Source organism: Ranitomeya variabilis, chromosome 5, assembly GCF_051348905.1.
Source record: "Ranitomeya variabilis isolate aRanVar5 chromosome 5, aRanVar5.hap1, whole genome shotgun sequence".
NCBI classification, from domain to species: Eukaryota; Metazoa; Chordata; class Amphibia; order Anura; family Dendrobatidae; genus Ranitomeya; species Ranitomeya variabilis.
The window spans coordinates 492075946-492102647 of NC_135236.1; the positions used below are offsets into that span (position 1 = coordinate 492075946).

The 26702-nt window shown below is 46.1% G+C and overlaps 1 protein-coding gene across 1 annotated transcript in view; it reads left to right on the top strand.

The window, feature by feature from the left end:
* Positions 1 to 599: 599 nt before the first annotated feature.
* Positions 600 to 26702, top strand: part of CHPT1 (choline phosphotransferase 1) — a 100488-nt gene continuing 74385 nt past the window's right edge. The window contains exon 1 of the mRNA XM_077265611.1: positions 600 to 1097. Within this exon, the coding sequence (XP_077121726.1) occupies positions 615 to 1097 (483 nt within the window). The 5' untranslated portion in view covers positions 600 to 614. The remainder of the gene's footprint in view (positions 1098 to 26702) is intronic.

The window sequence follows — 26702 nt, forward strand, 5'->3', positions numbered from 1 at the left end:
CACCATGCAGCCCCACAGACAGCCCGTCCGTCCCATGCCACCCGCCGCACCATGCAGCCCGTCAGTCCCATGTCACCCGCCGCACCATGCAGCCCGTCAGTCCCATGTCACCCGCCGCACCATGCAGCCCGTCAGTCCCATGTCACCCGCCGCACCATGCAGCCCGTCAGTCCCATGTCACCCGCCGCACCATGCAGCCCCACAGACAGCCCGTCAGTCCCATGCCACCCGCCGCACCATGCAGCCCCACAGACAGCCCGTCAGTCCCATGTCACCCGCCGCACCATGCAGCCCCACAGACAGCCCGTCAGTCCCATGCCACCCGCCGCACCATGCAGCCCCACAGACAGCCCGTCAGTCCCATGTCACCCGCCGCACCATGCAGCCCCACAGACAGCCCGTCAGTCCCATGTCACCCGCCGCACCATGCAGCCCCACAGACAGCCCGTCAGTCCCATGTCACCCGCCGCACCATGCAGCCCCACAGACAGCCCGTCAGTCCCATGCCACCCGCCGCACCATGCAGCCCCACAGACAGCCCGTCAGTCCCATGCCACCCGCCGCACCATGCAGCCCCACAGACAGCCCGTCAGTCCCATGCCACCCGCCGCACCATGCAGCCCCACAGACAGCCCGTCAGTCCCATGTCACCGCGCAGCACGGAGGTCCCGCACACGTGCACCGAGCTTCCTGTTATGAGCCCAGCGCGGCGGTGGGAGGCTCCAGCTGATCCCGTGACATCACACGAGCTGCTCCATTCCCGAGACGATCGCTCGGCTCCGGCCCCTGAGCCCGCCGGGAAGCGCGCGTACGTCTGCGAGCAGGAAGCGAGACCGGAGCGCAGGCAGCAGAGGATGGCCGGTGTCCTGTGCTTACCGGAGCCGCTCACGGCCCTGCAGCTGAAGCGGCTGGAGGAGCACAAGTACAGCGTGGCCGGCCGCTCCCTGCTGGAGCCCCTCATGCAGGTCTACTGGAACTGGCTGGTGGAGAAGGTGCCCCTATGGCTGGCACCCAACACTATCACCTTGGTCGGGCTGGTCATGAATGTTCTCACTACCCTCATTGTGGTCTTCTATTGCCCTACTGCCACCGAGGAGGTAAGAAGATGGCAGGTGGGGTACAGGGCTTGGGGCAGTGCCAGGGCTGTGCATATTCTATACTGGCAGTGCCAGGGCTGTGTATGTTGTATAATGGCAGTGCCAGGGCTGTGCATATTCTATACTGGCAGTGCCAGGGCTGTGCAAATTCTATACTGGCAGTGCCAGGGCTGTGCATATTCTATACTGGCAGTGCCAGGGCTGTGCAAATTCTATACTGGCAGTGCCAGGGCTGTGTATGTTGTATATTGGCAGTGCCAGGGCTGTGCATATTCTATACTGGCAGTGCCAGGGCTGTGCATATTCTATACTGGCAGTGCCAGGGCTGTGCATATTCTATACTGGCAGTGCCAGGGCTGTGCAAATTCTATACTGGCAGTGCCAGGGCTGTGTATGTTGTATAATGGCAGTGCCAGGGCTGTGCATATTCTATACTGGCAGTGCCAGGGCTGTGCATATTCTATACTGGCAGTGCCAGGGCTGTGCATATTCTATACTGGCAGTGCCAGGGCTGTGTATGTTGTATAATGGCAGTGCCAGGGCTGTGCATATTCTATACTGGCAGTGCCAGGGCTGTGCAAATTCTATACTGGCAGTGCCAGGGCTGTGCATATTCTATACTGGCAGTGCCAGGGCTGTGCAAATTCTATACTGGCAGTGCCAGGGCTGTGCATATTCTATACTGGCAGTGCCAGGGCTGTGCATATTCTATACTGGCAGTGCCAGGGCTGTGCATATTCTATACTGGCAGTGCCAGGGCTGTGCATATTCTATACTGGCAGTGCCAGGGCTGTGTATCTTCTATACTGGCAGTGCCAGGGCTGTGTATATTGTATAATGGCAGTGCCAGGGCTGTGAATATTGTATACTGGCAGTGACGGGGCTGTGTATATTCTATAATGGCAGTGCCAGGGCTGTGTATGTTGTATAATGGCAGTGCCAGGGCTGTGCATATTCTATACTGGCAGTGCCAGGGCTGTGCATATTCTATACTGGCAGTGCCAGGGCTGTGCATATTCTATACTGGCAGTGCCAGGGCTGTGCATATTCTATACTGGCAGTGCCAGGGCTGTGCATATTCTATACTGGCAGTGCCAGGGCTGTGCATATTCTATACTGGCAGTGCCAGGGCTGTGCATATTCTATACTGGCAGTGCCAGGGCTGTGCATATTCTATACTGGCAGTGCCAGGGCTGTGCATATTCTATACTGGCAGTGCCAGGGCTGTGCATATTCTATACTGGCAGTGCCAGGGCTGTGTATCTTCTATACTGGCAGTGCCAGGGCTGTGTATATTGTATAATGGCAGTGCCAGGGCTGTGAATATTGTATACTGGCAGTGACGGGGCGGTGTATATTCTATAATGGCAGTGCCGGGGCTGTGTAGATTCTATAATGGCAGTGCCAGGCCTGTGTATCTATATATATAATTGTCTAAGGGTTTTTCTGTCTGTCTGTCTGTCTGTCCTGGAAATCCCGCGTCTCTGATTGGTCGAGGCCGCCAGGCCTCGACCAATCAGCGACGGGCACAGTATCGACGTAGATGTCATAATGGTTGCCATGGCGACGATGATGTCATAAAGGTTGCCTCGACCAATCAGCGACGGGCACAGTCTGCCGCGAATTCTGGAATCATCATTGTCCATATACTACGGGGACATGCATATTCTAGAATACCCGATGCGTTAGAATCGGGCCACAGTCTAGTATTCTATAATGGCAGTGCCAGGGCTGTGCATGTTCTATAATGGCAGTGCCAGGGCTGTGTATACTCTGTAATGGCAGTGCCAGGGCTGTGTATGTTCTATACTGGCAGTGCCAGGGCTGTGTGTATTCTATAATGGCAGTGCCAGGGCTGTGTATGTTCTATACTGGCAGTGCCAGGGCTGTGTATACTCTGTAATGGCAGTGCCAGGGCTGTGCATAATGGCAGTGCCAGGGCTGTGTATATTCTATAATGGCAGTGCCAGGGCTGTGTATATTCTATAATGGCAGTGCCAGGTCTGTATATACCCTATAATGGCAGTGCCAGGTCTGTGTATATTCTATAATGGCAGTGCTAGGTCTTTATATACCCTATAACGGCAGTACCAGTTCTGCGTATATTCTATAATGGCAGTGCCAGGGCTGTGTATATTCTATAATGGCAGTGCCAGGGCTGTGCATACTCTATAATGGCAGTGCCAGGGCTGTGCATACTCTATAATGGCAGTGCCAGGGCTGTGTATCTTCTATAATGGCAGTGCCAGGGCTGTGTATATTGTATAATGGCAGTGCCAGGCCTGTGTATATTCTATAATGGCAGTGCCAGGCCTGTGTATACTCTATAATGGCAGTGCCAGGGCTGTGTATGTTCTATACTGGCAGTGCCAGGGCTGTGTATACTTTGTAATGGCAGTGCCAGGGCTGTGTATAGTCTATACTGGCAGTGCCAGGGCTGTGTATATTCTATAATGGCAGTGCCAGGGCTGTGCATATTCTATACTGGCAGTGCCAGGGCTGTGTATATTCTATACTGGCAGTGCCAGGGCTGTGTATATTCTATACTGGCAGTGCCAGGGCTGTGTATATTCTATACTGGCAGTGCCAGGGCTGTGTATATTCTATAATGGCAGTGCCAGGGCTGTGTATCTACTATATAATTGTCTAAGGGTCACTTCCGTCTTTCTGTCTCTGTCTGTCCTTCTGTCTGTCTGTCTGTCTTTCTGTCACGGATATTCATTGGTCGCGGCCTCTCTGTCATGGAATCCAAGTCGCTGATTGGTCTCGCCAGCTGCCTGTCATGGCTGCCGCGACCAATCAGCGACGGCCACAGTCCGATTAGTCCCTCCTTACTCCCCTGCAGTCAGTGCCCAGCGCCCGCTCCATACTCCCCGCAGTCAAGGCTCACACAGTGTTAATGCCAGCGGTAACGGACCGCGTTATGCCGCGGGTAACTCACTCCGTTACCGCCGCTATTAACCCTGTGAGACCAAGTTTTTACTATTGATGCTGCCTATGCAGTGTGAATAGTAAAAACATCTAATGTTAAAAAATAAAAAATCATTATATACTCGCCTACGCCGCCTTTCCCGCTCCTCGCAACGCTTCGGTGACCGCTCCATGCAAGCGGCTGGTTCCGGTGCTAAGGATGGTATGCAACAAGGACCTGCCATGACGTCACGGTCATGTGACGGCGACGTCATCACACCCTGGGACCGGAAGCTGCCGCCTGCACCGCACACAGGCGACAGAACTACAAGGGGCCCCTCGGAAGGTGAGTATATGTTTACTTTTTATTTTTTAACCTGTGACATATGTGGCTGGGCAATATACTACGTAGCTGGGCAATATACTACGTAACTGGGCAATATACTATGTGGCTGGGCAATATACTACGTAGATATGCATATTCTAGAATACCCGATGCGTTAGAATCAGGCCACCATCTAGTATTCTATAATGGCAGTGTATACTCTATACTGGCAGTGCCAGGGCTGTGTATACTCTATACTGGCAGTGCCAGGGCTGTGTATACTCTATACTGGCAGTGCCAGGGCTGTGTATACTCTATACTGGCAGTGCCAGGGCTGTGTATACTCTATACTGGCAGTGCCAGGGCTGTGTATACTCTATACTGGCAGTGCCAGGGCTGTGTATACTCTATACTGGCAGTGCCAGGGCTGTGTATACTCTATACTGGCAGTGCCAGGGCTGTGTATACTCTATACTGGCAGTGCCAGGGCTGTGTATACTCTATACTGGCAGTGCCAGGGCTGTGTATACTCTATACTGGCAGTGCCAGGGCTGTGTATACTCTATACTGGCAGTGCCAGGGCTGTGTATACTCTATACTGGCAGTGCCAGGGCTGTGTATACTCTATACTGGCAGTGCCAGGGCTGTGTATACTCTATACTGGCAGTGCCAGGGCTGTGTATACTCTATACTGGCAGTGCCAGGGCTGTGTATACTCTATACTGGCAGTGCCAGGGCTGTGTATACTCTATACTGGCAGTGCCAGGGCTGTGTATACTCTATACTGGCAGTGCCAGGGCTGTGTATACTCTATACTGGCAGTGCCAGGGCGGTGTATATTCTATACTGGCAGTGCCAGGGCGGTGTATATTCTACACTGGCAGTGCCAGGGCGGTGTATATTCTACACTGGCAGTGCCAGGGCGGTATGTATTCTATACTGGCAGTGCCAGGGCTGTGTATATTCTACACTGGCAGTGTATACTCTATACTGGCAGTGCCAGGCCAGTGTATATACTCTATAATGGCAGTGCCAGGTCTGAGTATATTCTATAATGGCAGTGCCAGGTCTGTGTATACATGTATAAATTATAGTGGCAGAGCCAGGTTTGTGTATACTTGTATATTCTATAATGGCAGTGCCAGGTCTATGTATACATATATGTATTCTATAATGGCAGTGCCAGCATGAACAATACAAGGTAGACATACAATGTATATGAAGGCAACAAGTGCTACCCAAAAATATAGAAAATATACATTTACCTGTCATTAACCATGAATAACACGAAAAAAAAGAGTATAAGTACCATCAAAATTATTTTATTAAATACACAATTAAAAAATACAAAAGTATACAATATATAGCCTAAATAAATTACCGTCAATAAAAGTGCATATAGTGCAAAAAAGCTGCTTTCTTGCACTATATGCACTTTTATTGACGGTAATTTATTTAGGATATATATTCTGTGGACATGTATTTTCCCCAAGTGGGATTAAATCACAAGTGGTGTGGCCTCCCCTGATTAGTATATGGTTTTTGCAGCCACTGACATTACAATTGTATACTTTTGTATTTTTTAATTGTGTATTTAATAAAATAATTTTGATGGTACTTATACTCTCTCTTTTTGGTGTTATTCAGACATACAATGATACAATGTAGCAGAGCTGAGTGCAGCGTTCCCAGTGTTTGTCTTCCCTATTGTCACCTGATTATGTGTCACTGCCACCTCAGCACTCACAAGTCTCAGCAGTTCACTGTCCTCCCAAGCCTGCACAGTCACTAGTGGAAATGGCAGCCATAACATTGTCCTTTCAGGCATGGGAAAGCAGTTTAATTTTCCTTGCAAGCAGTAGGGATCCCACCATAAGGGTCCGCAGGCCTGTGTGCTCGCAGCTATGCTGCAGTACAGTCCCATGGAGCGGACCCTTATTGTGCTCTTCTATATAGTAAAATCTGATGCATACACTGACACCCTGTAGCCATAGTACTCAGGATCTATGTGATACGGCCCTAACAATGGCCGTGTATGTAACCCGTAATGTCCAGAAAGGATTTCAGAGTCCCTGTGACTTTCAGATTCCAGTCAACAGATGTTCTCCAGGGTCCCATAAATGACAGCCTGTTAGTCTGCTGACCATCTCGGTGCCAATCTGCGGCCACCCTGATCTTTATTGGCTCTGCCCCTTGCGTTGAGATGGATCCTATAGTGTACGTATATGTACTGTGTCCGGGCACATTCGGTAGTGTGTTATGTAGTAGTAGGGGTCTGTGGGGGCCATTTTTGTTGGTCTGCACCTCTGCTCACCTAGAGATGTCATATCTCTGGCATTTTGTTACTATTGTTTGTGTAGCTCCTAATCCCCAGAAGTGTGCACATTGTATCATGCACTAGAAGCTTCCTCCCTGCTTTTAATAATTTATCAGCTATGGATTGCAACATGAAGTTCTGACAAGATGGGGAGGTATTGAATAGCCGCCTATGGAAATAACCACTTTGTATTTCAGTGTAGAGTAAAGCCCAAAGTCATTTCTGCACAGGGCATGAATTGTATTGGGAAAATGGCGATGGGTCCACTATAAAAGCAGTGGATAAAGTGAAATCTATCATGTATTGAGACGCTGCGGGCTGAACATCTGCTGCACGGATCCGTTACGGAATGGAAATTGGCTAAAACCTCGTTCAATAACCTTGTACTGTGCTTTATTGTGAAATTTTGGTGCAAATTTCACAGCTGATTTAGTTACAAAGAATCAGTGCCAGAATGTGACTGATGGATCTTGTCTAAGGCCATGTGCACACGCTGCGGATTCCGCTGCAGAATTTTCCACAGCGGATTTGATAAATCGCAGTGAAAAACCGCTGCGGATTTATCGCGGTTTCTAGTGCAGTTTTCTCTGCGGGTTTTCACCTGCAGATTTCTATTGGAGCAGCGGAATCCGCACAAACAATTGACATGCTGCGGAATATAAACCGCTGCGTTTCCGCGTGTTTTTTTCCGCAGCATGTGCACTGCGGATTTTATTTCCCATAGGTTTACATTGTACTGTAAACTTATGGGAAACCGCTGCGGACCCGCAGATGCGGAAACGCTGCGGTTCCACAGCGAAATCCGCAGCGTGTGCACATACCCTAACTGTATGAATGATCTTCCCATTCAGACGACTAAACTAGTTAATGTAAAAACAACACATTGGGCCTGGCAAAGTGGCGATCATGCCATACACCGGTGGTCTCCAACCTTCCTGATCTGGTGAGCCACATTCAGCTCTGAGAAAGGGTCGAGAGCTACATCCAGACCTCTCCTTCCTCTCTCCACCTCATCCTTGGGGTAGTGACATCCCACTTCCACCCTTCTCAAAGTAAAGAACTCCAAAGCCCCCCAATTACCGGTATAATGGCAACCAAAGTTTCCCCATCACACCAAGAACTTGTGGCCCCCTCCCTTATAGGCAGCAAACTTAAATCCGGGGGTTACCACCTTTGAAATTTGGTATCTTTGCATCAGTCCCTCCTATCACACGGTCACATCCAGCTTCAAACACCTCCTCTGACTGTCAATATCATTCGATCTCCAGATTACTATGCATAATTTATCTCTAGGCCCACCAAGACCAGTATATGCATCCAGATCTGCTCTTGTGTATGCAGATGATGGTGTGCCACCTGTCCTCATCAACAGTCATTTGTGTATAATTTTAAACCTTATGTACATAGATACTGTCATCTTGGATATTTATGTACTACCTTTATGTACTGGGACTACATTCCCCAGGCAAAAGGGCTCAGTTGGGACAATTTTGGCTAAGGGCTTTCCCCCAGCAAGAAAGTGGGAATGAGGAAAAGGAGCCCCAAGAGACAACAGCGGGAAGGCCAAAATTCAACATATTTAGGGAAGTGAGCTACGAGGAGCAGGTAGCCATAGAAACAGGCTATACTGAAAGGAATGAGTGGCTCATGTGGATGAGATTTACCGCAGGGCAGCATAATAAGTCTAACTGTATTGCATGTGCTACTGCCAGACCCCATTTAGGGACAATTCTTCTCAGATCTCCTGAACCAGACCAAACAGACTTGCAATGCATTCTAGCCGTATATGATGCCGCATATGACCCCTCTGATAATGCTCTGTGTTACGCTCTTTCAGCTTTGTATCCACATGTAAAAACTGATCAGGTACCCCCTAGAGTTTTTGCATATCCAGGAAACTACACCTGTTTCCAGAGGCAGGGGACGGGAACAGGAGAACCAGTAGGAAACCTAACGTCAGAGTTCTGTGACACTGCCATGCCATCCCCATAGATTAAGATACGGGGGGCTTCAAAGCTAAATGGTTTCAGGGACAGACTGCAGCAAGATGTAATCGCGTTGCTCCGAGGGTCTCTTACCTCCTCCTCCCTGCAGCAGGCCCAGATCCAAAATGGCCGCGGGGGTGCATCCGGGTCCTGCAGGGAGGTGGCTTCACACTGCTCAGAGCAGTCCCCGGGAAGCCTCCAGGAGTGCATGTCAGATCGCTTATCTGATACAGTACACAGCAAAGTGTCAGATCAGCGATCTTACACTATAACATGATGCCCCCCTGGGGCAATGTTATAGTGTAAAAAAAAATATTCACATGTGGTAGAAAAAAAAAAAAATGGTTCCTATAAATACATTTCTTTATCTAAATTAAAAAAAAACAATAAAAGTACACATATTTACTATCGCCGCGTCCGTAACGACCCGACCTATAAAATTGTCCCACTAGTTAACCCCTTCAGTGAACACCGTAAAAAAAATAAAGGCAAAAAACAACTCTTTCTTATCATACCACCAAACAAAAAGTAGAATAACACGCGATCACAAAGACGGATATAAATAACCATGGTACCGCTGAAAACGTCATCTTGTCCTGCAGAAAACGAGCCACCATACAGTGTCATCAAAGAAAAAATAAAAAAGTTATAGTCCTCAGAATAAAGCAATGCAAAAATAATTATTTTTTCTATAAAAGGTTTTTATCGTATAAAAGCGCCAAAACATAAAAAAATGATATAAATGAGGTATCGCTGTAATCATACTGACCCGAAGAATAAAACTGCTTTATCCATTTTACCAAACGCGGAACGGTATAAACTCCTCCCCCAAAATAAATTCATGAATAGCTGGTTTTGGTCATTCTGCCTCACAAAAATCGGAATAAAAAGCGATCAAAAAATGTCACGTGCCCGAAAATGTTACCAATAAAAACGTCAACTCGTCACGCAAAAAACAAGACCTCACATGACTCTGTGGACCAAAATATGGAAAAATTATTGCTCTCAAAATGTGGTAATGCAAAAAATATTTTTTGCAATAAAAAGCGTCTTTCAGTGTGTGACGGCTGCCAATCATAAAAATCCACTAAAAAACCCGCTATAAAAGTAAATCAAACCCCCCTTCATCACCCCCTTAGTTAGGGAAAAATTTAAAAATTAAAAAAATGTATTTATTTCCATTTTAGGGCTAGGGTTAGGGTTGGGGCTAGGGTTAAGGCTACAGTTAGGGTTAGGGCTAAACTTAGGGTTTGGATTACCGTATATACTCGAGTATAAGCCGACCCGAGTATAAGCCGACCCCCCTAATTTTGCCACAAAAAACTGGGAAAACTTATTGACTCGAGTATAAGCCTAGGGTGGAAAATGCAGCAGCTACCGGTGAATTTCAAAATTAAAAATAGCTGCTCCATACCGTTCATTATGGCCCCATAGATGCTCCACATAAAGCTGTGCCATATATAATGCTCTGCACCGTTCATTATGGCCCCATAGATGCTCCACATAAAGCTGTGCCATATATACAATGCTCTGCACCGTTCATTATGGCCCCATAGATGCTCCACATAAAGCTGTGCCATATATAATGCTCTGCACCGTTCATTATGGCCCCATAGATGCTCCACATAAAGCTGTGCCATATATAATGCTCTGCACAGTTCATTATGGCCCCATAGATGCTCCATAGAAAGCTGTGCCATATATTCAATGCTCTGCACCGTTGCCCCATAGATGCTCCACATAAATCTGTGCCATATATACAATGCTCTGCACCGTTGCCCCATAGATGCTCCACATAAATGTGTGCCATATATATAATGCTCTGCACCGTTGCCCCATAGATACTCCACATTAATCTGTGCCATATATACAATGCTCTGCACCGTTGCCCCATAGATGCTCCACATTAATCTGTGCCATATATTCAATGCTCTGCACCGTTGCCCCATAGATGCTCCACATAAATGTGTGCCATATATATAATGCTCTGCACCGTTGCCCCATAGATACTCCACATTAATCTGTGCCATATATACAATGCTCTGCACCGTTGCCCCATAGATGCTCCACATTAATCTGTGCCATATATACAATGCTCTGCACCGTTGCCCCATAGATGCTCCACATTAATCTGTGCCATATATACAATGCTCTGCACCGTTGCCCCATAGATGCTCCACATTAATCTGTGCCATATATACAATGCTCTGCACCGTTGCCCCATAGATGCTCCACATTAATCTGTGCCATATATACAATGCTCTGCACCGTTGCCCCATAGATGCTCCACATTAATCTGTGCCATATATACAATGCTCTGCACCGTTGCCCCATAGATGCTCCACATTAATCTGTGCCATATATACAATGCTCTGCACCGTTGCCCCATAGATGCTCCACATTAATCTGTGCCATATATACAATGCTCTGCACCGTTGCCCCATAGATGCTCCACATTAATCTGTGCCATATATACAATGCTCTGCACCGTTGCCCCATAGATGCTCCACATTAATCTGTGCCATATATACAATGCTCTGCACCGTTGCCCCATAGATGCTCCACATTAATCTGTGCCATATATACAATGCTCTGCACCGTTGCCCCATAGATACTCCACATTAATCTGTGCCATATATACAATGCTGCTGCTGCTGCAATAAAAAAAAAAAAAATATATACTCACCTCTCTTGCTTGCAGCTCCTCAGCGTCCCGTCCCGGCGTCTCTCCGCACTGACTGATCAGGCAGAGGGCGGCGCGCACACTATCTGCATCATCGCGCCCTCTGACCTGCACAGTCAGTGCGGAGAGACGCCGGGAAGATGGCGCGGCGCCCGGCGTGTGGAACGCGGACAGGTGAATATGTAATACCTGCTCCCGGCGTCCCGCTCCTTCCCCCGGACAGCTGGTCTTCGGTGCCGCAGCCTCTTCCTCTGTCAGCGGTCACCGACACCGTCATTAGAGGAATGAATAGGCGGCTCTGCCCCTATGGGAGTGGAGTCCATATTCATTTCTCTAATGAGCGGTCCCACGTGACCGCTGAACAGGGGAAGAGGCTGCGGCACACGGAGACCGTGGGACAGGCAGGGGGAGCGACAGGAACGCCGGAACTAGGTGAGTATATGACAGTCCTCACCCGCCGACCCCACCACCGATCATGACTCGAGTATAAGCCGAGAGGGGCACTTTCAGCCCAAAAATTTGGGCTGAAAATCTCGGCTTATACTCGAGTATATACGGTACATTTACGGTTGGGAATAGGGTTGGGATTAGGGTTAGGGGTGTGGTTAGGGTTACCATTGGGATTAGGGCTAGGGATGTGTTTGGATTAGGGTTTCAGTTATAATTGAGGGGTTTCCACTGTTTAGGCACATCAGTGGCTCTCAAATCCAAATTACCTTAAATCCAATTGATAACTGATAAAATATCACAATTTATTTAAATCCAATTAAAACCAAGCCACAACTACAACCAAATAACCACATAGAACACACAACCGTGCACTCTAGATAACCCTGCCAGACATAGCCCTGTTGCGGACTTCTACCTATCAGTGGAGGTTGGCACCCTAAACATAGATACGAGAATGGCGCCCCCACTCACCGCCGGCTGACCCTATGTCTCCTATTACAACCCTGACATAGGTGTCACATTGATACCTCATTGATACCCAACAGGAACCTAACTAAGATAGGCAGGTTTGGACTATGTAAGCTTTGTTTGTGGCAGGGTGAGATACACGGACAAAAGACAACAATGTGCAAAACAAAAAAGTGCTCGTGCTTAAAATAACCTCACTACCTCTGTTCCAGGGCCGGACTGGCCATAGGGCATTTCTGGCAAATGCCAGAACGGCCGGTCCCTGTAGTGGGCCGCTCGATCTATTGCTCCTTCATGCTGTCAGCTTGTGCAGCCAGCAGCGCGCTGCTCTGGTAAAATCACTGCCGCTGTATGGGATGAAGTTTGCAGCTGCCGTCTGATGCCCTGGTCACCAGCTGCAGTGAGGTAACAGACAGGCAGGGGGGAGGTGGAGAGGCGCGCTCTGCTCTTCTCTTCTGCTCTGACCCTGCCACTTTACTGCAGCCGGTGATCAGGACATCAGACCGCCCACGTCCTCCTGTCCAGCGAGGCAGCAGGGACAGAAAAGATTTAGGAGCTGCTGTCTGATAACCTTAACGTGAGTGTCCTGAGCAGAAGCCCCGGAGTTGTACCTAGGAAAAAAGAAGCTGCTAAAAGGCAAGCATAGAATTAAGAAAGAAAAAAAAAAAGCTGTGTCCACTCTGCTCCAATGCCACTAAGGCTGGGTTCACACTTCGTTATGGGCGTCCGTTAAACGGACTACGTTACACAGCAGCATAACCCGGTGTAGCATAGTCCTTTAACGCCGCCATTAATTCCTATGTCGGACGCATTGCTAGCGCACATCCACAATGGGCGTGCGCTAGTGATGTGCCGTCATTGACTGACGGACCCTGGGACGCGGGCTGCAGCGTTTCCGGGTCCGTCACTGCTAGCGCAGATAGAGCATCTGTTAGCTCTATCTGCGCTAGCGCAACAACATATTGGTACTTGCGTTAACAGCAGCCCGTTAACGCATGTGGTGAACGGGCTGCTGTTAACGCAATGTGAACCTGGCCTAAGGGTATGTTCCCACGGTCAGTATTGGCAGCGCTTTGGACGCAGCACATTACCGCTCTGTTGCAAGCACTGCCGGCTTTTGTTCGTGCGGTGATTCTGCATGTGTATATTGAACCATGCGGAATCACCGCATTCTAAACATTGGACTGTGATATTTATCTGACAGAGACAGAGCGTCTCCGCCAGATAAATAGACATGCTGCGGTCTAGACAGACACACCGCATGTGCGTATACGCTGGGAAGCTGCGGGTGTCCCTGCATGCATAGTGGAGATGGGATTTCATAAAATCCCATCCACTATGGTGTAACATCTTTACACTGCGGGTTGGATGCTGCGGCTGTACACAGCGTCCAATCCACAGCATTTACTGACCGTGGAAACATACCCTAACTCAAGAGAAAATCACCACTCCTGTGGTGAACTACAACTCCCAGCATGCCATAGGAGCTTCTGTACATGCTGGGAGTTATAGTTCTCAAAGGGATAAGGATAATAGTCAACCATGTGACATAAATGGCACCTATGGGATCTTAAAGGGAATCTGATGGCTGATACATGCTGCTCGTTCCACAGGTCGCATGTATCAGACAGTGGCTGTATAATTCCAGAAAGGTATGGTTGACTCTGAAATGCTGCTATGTTTCAGGGAAAAAACACTTTAAAAGCCGCCGAGAACCAAGGCCACACGGGTGACTAGTCAGACAGGCGGGTCCCTGGAGGCTTCTCCCCATCCGCTCCCACTGAGGGACAAGTTTCTTCCTGCGTGCGAGTACAGAGACACACCAGTCATTGGCAGCCGAAGGGGAGAAGTCAGACATGTTTTTCTCTGTGATGCCGCAGCGTTTCGGAGACAAACATATCTGGCTTAGATCGTACAGCCAATACCGGATATGTGCTGCCCATGGGTCACACAGCACGTATCAGCAGTCAGGTTCACTTTAAGTGTATGTATAGATGTTCAGTATTAGGCTATGTGCACACATTGCGGATTTGCATGCGGATCTGCAAGGGATTGGACGCTGTGGATCTGCAGCAGTTTTCCATGCGTTGTACAGTACCATGTAAACCTATGGAAAACCAAATCTGCAGTGCCCATGCTGCGGAAAATACAGCGCGGAAAACGCTGCGTTGTATTTTCTGCAACATGTCAATTCTTTGTGTGGATTCCACAGCGGTTTACATCTATGTTCCTTTATAGGAATCCGCAGGTGTAAAACGCAGGTGAAATCTGCACAAACACACTAGAAATCCGCTGTAAATCCGTGGGTAATCCGCAGGTAAAATGCAGTGCGTTTTACCTGCGGATTTTTCAGAAACTGAGCTGAAAAATCTGCACAGAAATCTGCAACTTGTGCACATAGCCTTGGGCAGCACTTTGGACGCAGCACATGTCCGCTGTGTCCAAAACGCTGTCGGCTTCTCAGATTTTGGTGTGTTTTTGGCGCTACATATTTTTGTTGCATCAAAATGGCAGCATCTTACAGTTCATCAAGTGGATGGGATTTACCATATAAAATCTTCTGCCCACTGGGATTTTTTATGCAGTGTAAACTGACCTGCAGTGCTTGCTTCAAATTCCCAACATGTTCATTTTTCTTGCAGATATGCTAAATTTTCTGTGCATATTTTTCCCATAGAAGCAAAATATAGCTAATGTGGTCACTTTGGACCAGACCATAGCACTATGGAGAGCGCAGCATCATCTTCATTGTCTACGAGATCCCGCTCTGTGTGTAAAGTAGCAACTTTCCTTGGTACTGCAACTAAGGCTGGAACCACACTAAGCATATAACATCAGATACAAGAGCATAGGATGCGATATGCCAATGACCCTCGGCTCCAGCTGCTGCAAGGTGATGTGAGTGTCATGCTCTGTGCTCCGATCCTCTCACGTGGGAAAATCAGAGCACAGCTGCGGAGGAGAGGGAGAAAGTAATTTCTCCATCTCCTCCATTACCTTTCTCTGCATAAATCGGACTGCACTGGGATGACATCCAAATGCAGTCTGATGTTTCACATGCACCCATAGACTTGTGTGGGTGCGAGTGAGCCGAGTGTCACTGCCTATCGCAGCATGCCGCGATTGTTCTCTCATGCCGAATCGACATGTGAAAATAATCGCAGATCTGAGCTGTACCAAAGGATAACACTGGGCCGAGTGCTATACGATGTTTTATCACATAGCACTTAGCCATGTTATACGCTCATGTGACCGAGGCCTTGGAGCAATAAATAAGACTGAGCTGTAATACTGGACAATCTGGTACTGTATGTTATACAGTCTTGTTAAACGCACCTCACAACTTATGACATACGAGTGCACAAATATATTATATATTCACCATGCGACAAGTGGGCCTGTGTAACTTCAAATGCCAGGGCTGAATTTTAGTCCCAGTCCGGCCCTGCTCTGTTCCCTACTGGTATGCACCCTGCCTGGCTGTGGGGGTTGGCACCCTACTTGTCAGCGGATATGGCGCCCCCACTCACCGAAGACTGACCCTAGAGAGCCCTGATAATGTATATAACTAGGGATCTTGGCAGCATCTACACATCAAGGCCTTCTGATGATCCGGTTTTGGTGAAACGCGTTGAGGCGCATGAAACATCATTTGATAAGTATCGGTTCCACCCTCTGTCTATCATGACTACCTTCTTAGTATATGCCATCTTCGGCTGAAGATTGGCAAATCTGTGCTGGGTTTATTTGTGCCTTGCCTGTTTGCATATATCTAACTATGTCATTATGCATTTAGATCCCTAGTTATATACATTATCAGGGCTCTCTAGGGTCGGTCTTCGGTGAATGGGGGCACCATATCCGCTGACAAGTAGGGTGCCAACCCCCACAGCCAGGCAGGGCGCATACCAGTAGGGAACAGAGGTAGTGAGGTTATTTTAAGCATGAGCACTTTTTTGTTTTGCACATTGTTGTCTTTTGTCCGTGTATCTCAGCCTGACACAAACAAAGCTTACATAGTCCAAACCTGCCTATCTTGTTAGGTTCCTGTTGGGTATTAATGAGGTATCAATGTGACACCTATGTCAGGGTTGTAATAGGAGACATAGGGTCAGCCGGCGGTGAGTGGGGGCGCCATTCTCGTATCTATGTTTAGGGTGCCAACCTCCACTGATGGGTAGAAGTCCGCAACAGGGCTATGTCTGGCAGGGTTATCTAGAGTGCACGGTTGTGTGTTCTATGTGGTTATTTGGTTGTAGTTGTGGCTTGGTTTTAATTGGATTTAAATAAATTGTGATATTTTATCAGTTATCAATTGGATTTAAGGTAATTTGGATTTTCGTATATTGGTGTTCTTACCTTTTTGCTGTATATCAGCTTTAGAAAATTAACATCAGTGGCTCTCCAAACGCAACATGGCTTCTCATCTCAATTCCTCTCAATTTTGCATTGAAAAGTCAAACGGCGCTCCTTCCCTTCCGAGCTCTGCCATGCGCCCAAACAGTCGTTTACCCCCACATATGGGGTATCGGCGTACTCAGGACAAATTGTACAACAACTTTTGTGGTCCAATTTCTTCTCTTACCCTTGGAAAAATAAAAAATTGGGGGCGAAAAGATCATTTTTGTGAAAAAATATGATTTTTTATTTTTACGGCTCTGCATTATAAACTTCTGTGAATCACTTAAGGGGTCAAAGTGCTCACGACACATCTAGATAAGTTCCTTAGGGGGTCTACTTTCCAAAATGGTGTCACTTGTGGGGGGGTTTCAATGTTTAGGCACATCAGGGGCTCTCCAAACACAACATGGCGTCCCATCTCAATTCAAGTCAATTTTGCATTGAAAAGTCAAATGGCGCTCCTTCGCTTCCGAGCTCTGCCATGCGCCCAAACAGTGGTTTACCCCCACATATGGGGTATCGGCGTACTCAGGACAAATTGTACAACAACTTTTGGGGTCCATTTTCTCCTTTTACCCTTTGTAAAATAAAACAAATTGGAGCTGAAGTAAATTTTTTGTGAAAAAAAGTTAAATGTTCATTTTTATTTAAACATTCCAAAAATTCCTGTGAAGCACCAGAAGGGTTAATAAACTTTTTGAGTGTGGTTTTGAGCACCTTGAGGGGTGCAGTTTTTAGAATGGTGTCACACTTGGGTATTTTCTATCATATATGACTTCAAATGAGATGTGGTCCCTAAAAAAATGGTGTTGTAAAAATGAGAAATTGCTGGTCAACTTTTAACCTTTAGAACTCCCTAACAAAAAAAAACATCTGGATGCATCTCAAGTGCTTAGCGTCAAACCCATAGAAACTCTGGATCGTGTGCATATACCCTCAGACATGTAATGAGATATTCTGCACAATTGCTTTTTTTTGCTTTTCCTTACTGCTGCTGTACAATTGAACTATATGCACTTTATTTGGACATACACACATGTTCCCAGCACGCCCGCAAAAACATATAAAAAAAAGTTCATATGTACTAATTGTATGTTCATGTTGTGCTTCTAAATTTTCTGATTGGGTCACTGTAGTCATTGCCCCACATACATTTTTACTATTGTGTATAGACTACTATCCAGGTACACCCACCAATGTTTTTTCTGTGGTACCTCACTGCTTTTTGAATGTATTGACAGATGTTTTTAACACACTGTGTGATACATAAGAATTATTTTTACATATAGTCTTTGCTCAAAGCTCTTCCTTCTTTGTGTATTTATATTGCTACACTTTATGAATTTCTCTTTTTCTCTTTTTTTTTTTGGATAAATGTTTAGGTGTATAAATCTGTTTAAGGCTATGTGCACATATTGCGGATTTCCTGCGGATCCGCAATGTTTTTTTCCGTTCGGAAACGCAGATCCACAAGTGATTTACAGTACTATGTAAATCAATGGGGAAAAAAAAATGCTGTGCTAATGGTGCGGAAAACTCTGCACTGAAAACGCTGCGGATTGAAAGAAGGAGCATGTCAGTTATTTGTGTGGATCTGCAGTGTTTCTGCACCCATTCACTTGCATTGAGTCGGGCACATCCGCAGCAAAACCGCAGATGTAAAAAAGATCTGCGGTTTTGCTGCGGAGTTGGGTGCGAGAAACGTTGCAGATCAGGAGGGGGAAAAGTGTGTGGGCGGAGATGTGCGTGTCTGTGTGCTGGTGTTTGTGTGTGTCTGCGGGGCTGTGTGCGGGGATTGCGGGGCTGTGTGCGGCGATTGTGGGGCTGTCAGGGGGGGTCTTTGGGGGTGTGTGTGCATGCAGGCATCGTCCGATGGGACTACAAGACCCATCGGACTATGCCTGCTACAGTGACAGTGATTGACACATTAGCCAATGATAGGACAGTAGTAGTCCCTTGACCCGGCTAATGTGTTGAATGTAAAAAAAAAAACCCACTAACATACAACAGTACATACAACATATAACATTACATACAACAGTACATACAACAGTACATACAACAGTACATACAACAGTACATACAACAGTACATACAACAGTACATACATCAGTACATACATCAGTACATACATCAGTACATACAACAGTACATACAACAGTACATACAACGTACATACAACGTACATACAACGTACATACAACAGTACATACAACGTACATACAACAGTACATACAACATACATACAACAGTACATACAACGTACATACAACAGTACATACAACATACATACAACAGTACATACAACATACATACAACAGTACATACAACATACATACAACAGAACATACAACAGTACATACAACATACAACAGTACATACAACATACAACAGTACATACAACATACAACAGTACATACAACATACAACAGTACATACAACATACAACAGTACATACAACATACAACAGTACATACAGAAGATACAGTACATATAGACATACTAGACATACAGTGCATACATATAGACATACAGATGCGCCATTTGTGGGGCGGCTGCGGGCTGGTATTTGTAGCCGCGGGGGACAAGTATCCATGGCCCCGCTCTAGGCTATGAATATCAGCCCGCAGCGGTCTGCATAGCCTTTCTGGCTATAAAATATAGGGGGACCCCACATCTTTTTTTTTTTTTTGGGTGGGGGGGGCTTTCCCCTATTTTAATAGCCAGTAAAGGCTACGCAGACAGCTGCGGGCTGATATTCATAGCCTGGGAAGGGACCATGGATATTACCCCCTTCCCAGGCTACAAATATTGGCAATCGGCTTTCCCCCTCTGGTGCAGAAAATTGCGCAGGAGCCCACACCATTTTTTTCCGTTTTTTTTTTTTTTTAAATTAAACCTGTTCATTAATCAACATCGACCTTGCTATTATATATCTATGGATATATCTATCTATAGATATCTATCTATAAATATATATCTATAGATATATCTATCCATATATCTATCTGGCTACTTTCACACATCAGGTTTTTGCCGTCAGGTACAATCCGGGGAGTTTTGAAAAAAACAGATCCGTTTTTTTTTCCGCTGGATCCGTTTTTTTCCTCATAGAGTTGTATTAGTGCCGAATTGCGCCTGATGGCCACACGTTTCATCCGTTTTTTGCCGGATACGTCAGAAAAGCTGTTTCCGTGGGATGGAGAAAACGTACAGAAGAACGTTTTTTTTCTGTCCAGCGAAAAAAACGCACAGTGACGGATCCGGCGAAAAACGTATGAAGCAGAGATGTGAAATGATGAATCCGGCCTCAGAATCCGGTTTTTCATGCATTTTTCCATTCAAATCATGCACATTTTCCCTTCTCTCTCTCAAAAAAAATGGATCAGTTGCATCAGTTTTTCACTATTTGCAATGGATCAGTTTTTTTACAAATTCGCTGGATCCTGCCTGACGGTAAAAAACTGTGTGAAAGTAGCCTAACTATCCATATATCTATCTACATCTATCCTTAGATCTATCTATCTATCTATCTATCTATCTATCTATCTATCTATCTATCTATCTATCTATCTATCTCATTCCGTCTGTCTGTCTGTCTATCTGTGTCAGGGCAGTCTCACACGTCCAGATAATTCCGGTACCGGAATTATCCGTGTCTGTGTTCCCCTGAGTTTCTGGTGAACATCAGTGTGGCACACGTGCGGCACACTTGTGCCGCCCGTATGCCCACTGGGTACCACACGCACCGTGCTGGGTACCACACGTACAAGCATCTGGTGCTGAAGCCGCGATTCATATGTTCCCTGCAGCAGCGTTTGCTGCAGAGAAAATATGAATAATAGTGTTTAAAATAAAGATCTATCTGTCCGCTGCCCCCCCACCCCCTGTGCGCCCCCCCGCTGTTCTGAAAATACTCACCCGCTCCCTCGTTGGCTGTCGCTGCTTCCTGGTCTGGCCCCATCTTCTCCTGTATGCGGTTACGTGGGGCCGCTCATTTACAGTCATGAATAGGCGGCTCCACCTCCCATAGGGGGACATGGATATTGGCTCCCCCCCCCCCCCCCGGCTACAAACACCAGCACACAGCCGCCCCAGAAATGGTGCATTTCTAAGATGGAAATACGAGAAATCCAGCAGGAAATTCAAGTAAAAATTCTTGTTTGAAGCCGTGATTAAGACATCAAGTTGAAACGCATTGGAATAACGCTGCCGCTCCATGAAATTTTTTAGGCATGTTGCTGTGTAATACTTTTTGAGTGGTTTACCATTATCTATATTTTAATATGAAGAAATAAACAAGAATTTTTACTTGAATTTCCTGCAGGAACAGATGAGAGGTGGCTGATTTCCAGGTGAGCTGACTACTTTTGTGTTTTGTTTTTTTTTTATCTCTAAGATGCACCAATTCCGGCACTTAGCCTCTCTTCCCACTGCCCTATAGCGGTGGCATATGGGGTAATAGGGGGTTAATGTCACCTTTGTATTGTAAGGTGACATCAAGCCGGCTTAGTAATGGAGAGGCATCAATAAGATACCTATCCATTACTAATCCTATAGTTGTGAAAGGGTTAAATAAACACACAGCCAGAGTAAAGTATTTTAATTAAATAAAACACCACACAGTTTTGCCATCTTTATTGTTATGCCTAATTCCTGCGACGCCCTCAATCTCCTGTAAAAATGAAAAAAATAATAAACTAACACAAATACTCCCTGGTCCGATGTAGTCCATGACTGTCCACAACGATCTCCCCTATAGAGCTGTCACATCAGGAGATGTGACCGCTCTACAGGGCCTCCAGTGACAAACTGACAGGAGACAATGGCTCCTGCAGTGTTATCACTGAGGGTTCAATGAGTTCAGGCTCTCACCTTACCGCACTGCTGCGTGAGAATTTTCCCACGCAGCGGTGCCGCAAGTGACAGTATGAACCTCCTGTTACTGTATCACTGGGCCCCTGGAGAGCGGTCACATCTGCTGATGTGACTGCTCTCCACAGGAAATTGTCACGGGACCCTCATTATTAACTGGGCTACATTGGAACAGGGAGTATACTGTTGGTTTATTTTATTTATTTTTTTTACAGGTGATTGAGGGCATTGGGGTATGGTGAGTATATACTGCATGTTGTATGTACTGTATGTGTATATGTGTGTATGTGTTTTTTTTGTGTTTTTTTTACACTTGAATGCAGTAGCCGGATGATGGGACTACTGTCCCATCATCCGGCTAGCTGTCACTGTGTAGCAGGCATCGCTGGATGGGACTATTTAGATCAGAGGTCTCAAACTGCATTCCTCAAGGGCTGCAAACAGGTCATGTTTTCAGGATTTCCTTGTACTGCACAGGTGATAATTTAATCACCTACTCGTTATGTGTGTAGGTGATTAAATTATCACCTGTGCAGTACAAGGAAATCCTGAAAACATGACCTGTTTGCTGCCCTCGAGGAATGCAGTTTGAGACCCCTGATTTAGATTGTGAGCTTCCATATATTCAGCTCCCCCTCCCCCCTTTTCCCCTCTCCGCAGGTCATTTTTTGTACCATCATTGAGACACTTATCTGTATACATATGTCTGCTCATTTTTGTGATTTTCAGTGTCTCACTTATCATCTGGTACGTTTTTCTGTGTTGGATATATCTTTTTTGCCATGTCATTTAAGCCTTGATGAATTTTGTTATTTTTTGCACAGTTATTATGCACCTTATTAGGGGGATGTATGGTATTGCAATACTGCTCTGTGTGATTTCCATCTGTGCAGTCAGGTCATTGTAGTCATCTTATTGTGGGAAGCATCTGCTTTGTGGGCCGTCATTTTCCTTATCATGGGATATGACATATACATATATATATAGGCATTGTGTTTGCATATTTGCATTTTTTAAGTGTTTTTAAGCTCTTTTGTGTTGTGTTTTCTGTGTGCACATGTGTGCGTATTTTGAGGTCTGTGTCAGTTCAATAAAAACCTTTTTTACACCATCATTTATATAGAGGTGTTCCTGTCTATATGGGCATGATCTTTTTCTCTCTCTTTTCCTGTGCCTATTTACAAGCCCACAGTGAACCCTCTGTTTTTTGCGGTGCCCTCCATTCATCCATTCATTCTTAGGTCTGTTTTCAGGGGTTCTGTCCTCTGGTCTTTCTTGTGGAGTGTTGGCACGCATTATTTATTTAATTATTTAAGTGGTTTATTTATTTATTATTTTTTGTTACCATATTAGGTTAACATATATATGTGTGTATATATATATATATATATATATATATATATATATATATATATATATATATATATATATATATATATATATATATATATATATATATATATATATATATATATATATATATACAATTAAGGTATTTTTTAAGTATTGGCACTTGTCTCACCTTTTGGTGCATGGTATTTCGCCATGAATTTGGAGACAAGGGAGTTAGCATGGAGAGGTCAGGCGGAGGAAATTTTTGGGACTGTAAGCACAGAGACCGTACAGGAGGGGTCTGCCACTAGTCTTTGTACAGAAATTATTGGTCTCCACAAGTTGCTTACAAGGACATGGTGGAATGTCAGAAGTTTGGAACAGTATGATAAGCTAGGTATTGTCCCTAGAGGACTCAGAGTAAAAATCTTCCCAGTCTGGGAGGCTGATAGTCACTTTAAGAGTGTATGGGAGGCTGGCCTCCTCAAATGTTCCTCTATCCTGATTAATCTCCTGATTGATCATGATCGCAGCCTGATGAGTAAATTGAAGGACAAAATTAAAGCAAAGGAGGTGGAACTCAATGTATTTGATGCACAGACTGTAGTTGTACCCTTTCAACAACGTTTAAAGGAAATAATTGAGGTCTTTGAAAAGGACATTATACAGAGAAAAAAGAAAAAATTTATACGGGACAAAGGCGATTTTGATAGTCAGCAAATTTTTAAATGGACACATCATGGCAATGCACGGTTTGGCAAGTTTGGTGGTTTGGATAGACAAAGGCCCACTTCATCTGTCACAGTTGGCGACTCCTCTACGAGTGATTTTTTATCTTCAGGCGCAAGCGACCAGGAAAGCGCCATAGAAGGGGTCGCCACAAATCAGCCCACCCAAAAGAAGAAAGGGCGACGTTATCAAACATGGTCTCCGGAACGCAGGTATCCACCGAGGAGCAACAGGAGGAAACAGTGATTGAAGTGGACGGTGATGTCACAGGTAATTTGCAAATCATTAACCTGTCAAATTACACACTGTCTAATGAGGAGAAGCAGTTATTGATGAGGGGGTTGTCTTTCTCCCCGATGAAGAGATTAGACAAATTTATCCTTACCAAGGATGTATATTTATTTTGTCGACAGCTTGTATTTAAGTTGTTATATCATCAACCTTCACTTGCAGATTCACTGCCCCAGGATGAGAGACAGGTCTTCTATGATCTGATGCAACTGCTAGATGATAATGAGGAATCCGGTTCCAGGAGTACAGATAGAAGATGGCATCTACCCACACAAGCTACGCCATCCTTTGCCATTTCCCCCGCAATTCAAATTTTTTATGAATTGGTGAGTCAAGACATTGCATGTTTGAAATTGAGGAATCAGCAAGGGGAGAATTTGGGGCCCAGGGAGAGACAAGTTTTGGCGGGATTGAAGGGGAATCCGTCCTTTGTTATAAAAGAGGCGGACAAAGGAGGCAACATAGTACTGTGGCCCATTGAAATGTATACCAAGGAGGCCCAAAGACAACTCAAAGATTCTAAGTGCTATCAAATTTTGCCCTCTGACCCCACAGATACGTTCAAGAGGAAACTGGATCGTCTACTCATGTCAGCCAAGTCCAACTGTATACTGGACAATAGAGAATTCAAGTTTCTGTCGACAGCTTCTCCGATCGTCCCCACGTTATACTTGCTCCCAAAAATACACAAGTCCTTACAAGAGCCTCCGGGTAGGCCCATAGTTGCTGGGATCGGCAGCCTTTATGAGAGACCTTGCATATACCTAGACCATTTTCTGCAACCTCTTGTCATCTGTCTAGGTTCGTACATTCAGGATACGTCTCATCTCATTCGTCAACTACAGGACCTAAGGATCCCAGAGGACACCCTACTTGTCACAATGGACGTTGCCTCGTTATACACCTGTATCAGCCACACGCTGGGGATCGAAGCGGTCTCGTTTTTTCTGAACAAGCAAATTACAGGTGACCGTAGACATCAGTCTTTTTTGTTAGACCTTCTATCCTTTGTACTGACTAACAGCTACTTTGTCTTTGACAGAGTTTTTTACAAACAAGTCTCTGGCACCGCGATGGGCGCTCGCTGTGCTCCTTCCTATGCCAACCTATTCATGGGTTGGTGGGAGGAGACACAGGTGCGCCCATTGCGGGCCTTCAAGGCCAACGTATTTCATTGGTTTCGTTATATCGACGATCTGTTGGTTCTATGGACAGGCACCAAGGCTGAGTGTGAGGAGTTTATTGCAGCTCTTAATAACAATTCATTTAACATCTCTTTAACAGCCTCCATCTCTACAACATCGGTGGAGTTTTTGGATCTCAAAATCATCAAGTCTGGGTGTCGCATCCAAACCAAGATTCACCGTAAGATTACTGCAACAAACAATCTACTCCATTTTTCCAGCTTTCACCCTCATCATTTGCGAAGGAATTTGCCTAAAGGACAATTTCTGAGGGTAAGGAGAAATTGCAGTTCTGACGTTGATTTCCGGGAAGGAGCACGAGATCTGACGACCCACTTGTCTGAGCGGGGAAATCCACATAAAATTATATCTTGTGCCTTTGAGAATTCTCGGCACAGTGATAGACAAGATCTTCTCCAACCCAGGGTCAGGAATAAAATATCGTCGACTAACCTAATAACGGTGTATAATAACCAATGGCAGGACATTCATGACATATTGAGGAGACATTGGGGCATTTTACTAAATGAGACTAAGCTTAGGCCCCATATATCTGACATGCCCAAAGTGATAGCTAGGAGGGCTACAAATTTAAAAGACTGTCTTACTACCAGCCATTTTAGGAGACCCACGGTGAATTTGGGGACGGGGAGCCGTCTCAAGGGATCCTTTCCATGCGGCAGGTGCAATGTGTGCCCTTACATGGTTGCCACTAATATTATGATGCTTTCCGTTCCTCCAGGACGAATAGAGACGAGGATATATGCCAACTGCCGATCCAAGAACGTGGTATATCTACTTGCCTGTCCGTGTCCAAAAATATATGTCGGGCAAACGAGCCAAGAAATTAGGCGGAGAATTCAGCAGCATATGTCGAATATTAACAGAGCAAGAGTGGACAAGGAGAAGGACAAACCTATTTCATCGGTAGCATCCCACTTTCTGGACTATCATGACAGCAGATATCACAATATACAGGTCATGGTCTTGGACCAGGTGTCGGGTAACATACGTGGGGGCGATCGGACGAAGGAACTACTGCGTCGAGAATCCCGCTGGATTTTCAACTTGAAGAGCTTGTCACCTAACGGACTAAACGAAGAACTCCTTTTCTCTGGCTTCTATGGCTGATTTTACATATTTCTCAGACTGGACTATATGCACAACTTGGTCATATCTATGTTGCACCAATTGATGTTGGACAGTTATCTATAATATAACGCTGGGAGCGTCACTCTGTCCGAAGCCTTTATAGACTGCGCAAGCACAAGCGCCGGCGCAGTCTGGACCCCACAGAGCGACGCTCCCAGGAGATCGCGGTATGCGTAAGCGCTGAACGCACACCGTGATCTCCAACAGAGAAACAGGGACGAGCCAGGAGGCGGAGGGTGAGCATACTTACCTGTCCCGTTCCACCGACGCCATTCCGGGCCATGACTATCCCCCTGCTCCCGGAATTGGCGCCTGCGCAGTCCGCGCTTTCCGGCGCCATTTTCTTGAAGACACATTGCAGTGTGTCTTCAAGAAAATGGCGCCGGAAAGCGCGGACTGCGCAGGCGCCTTTTCCGGCACCAGGAGGACACAGAAAATCTGTCCTCCTGGTGCCGGAAAAGGCGCCTGTGCGGTCCGCGCTTTCCGGCGCCATTTTCTTGAAG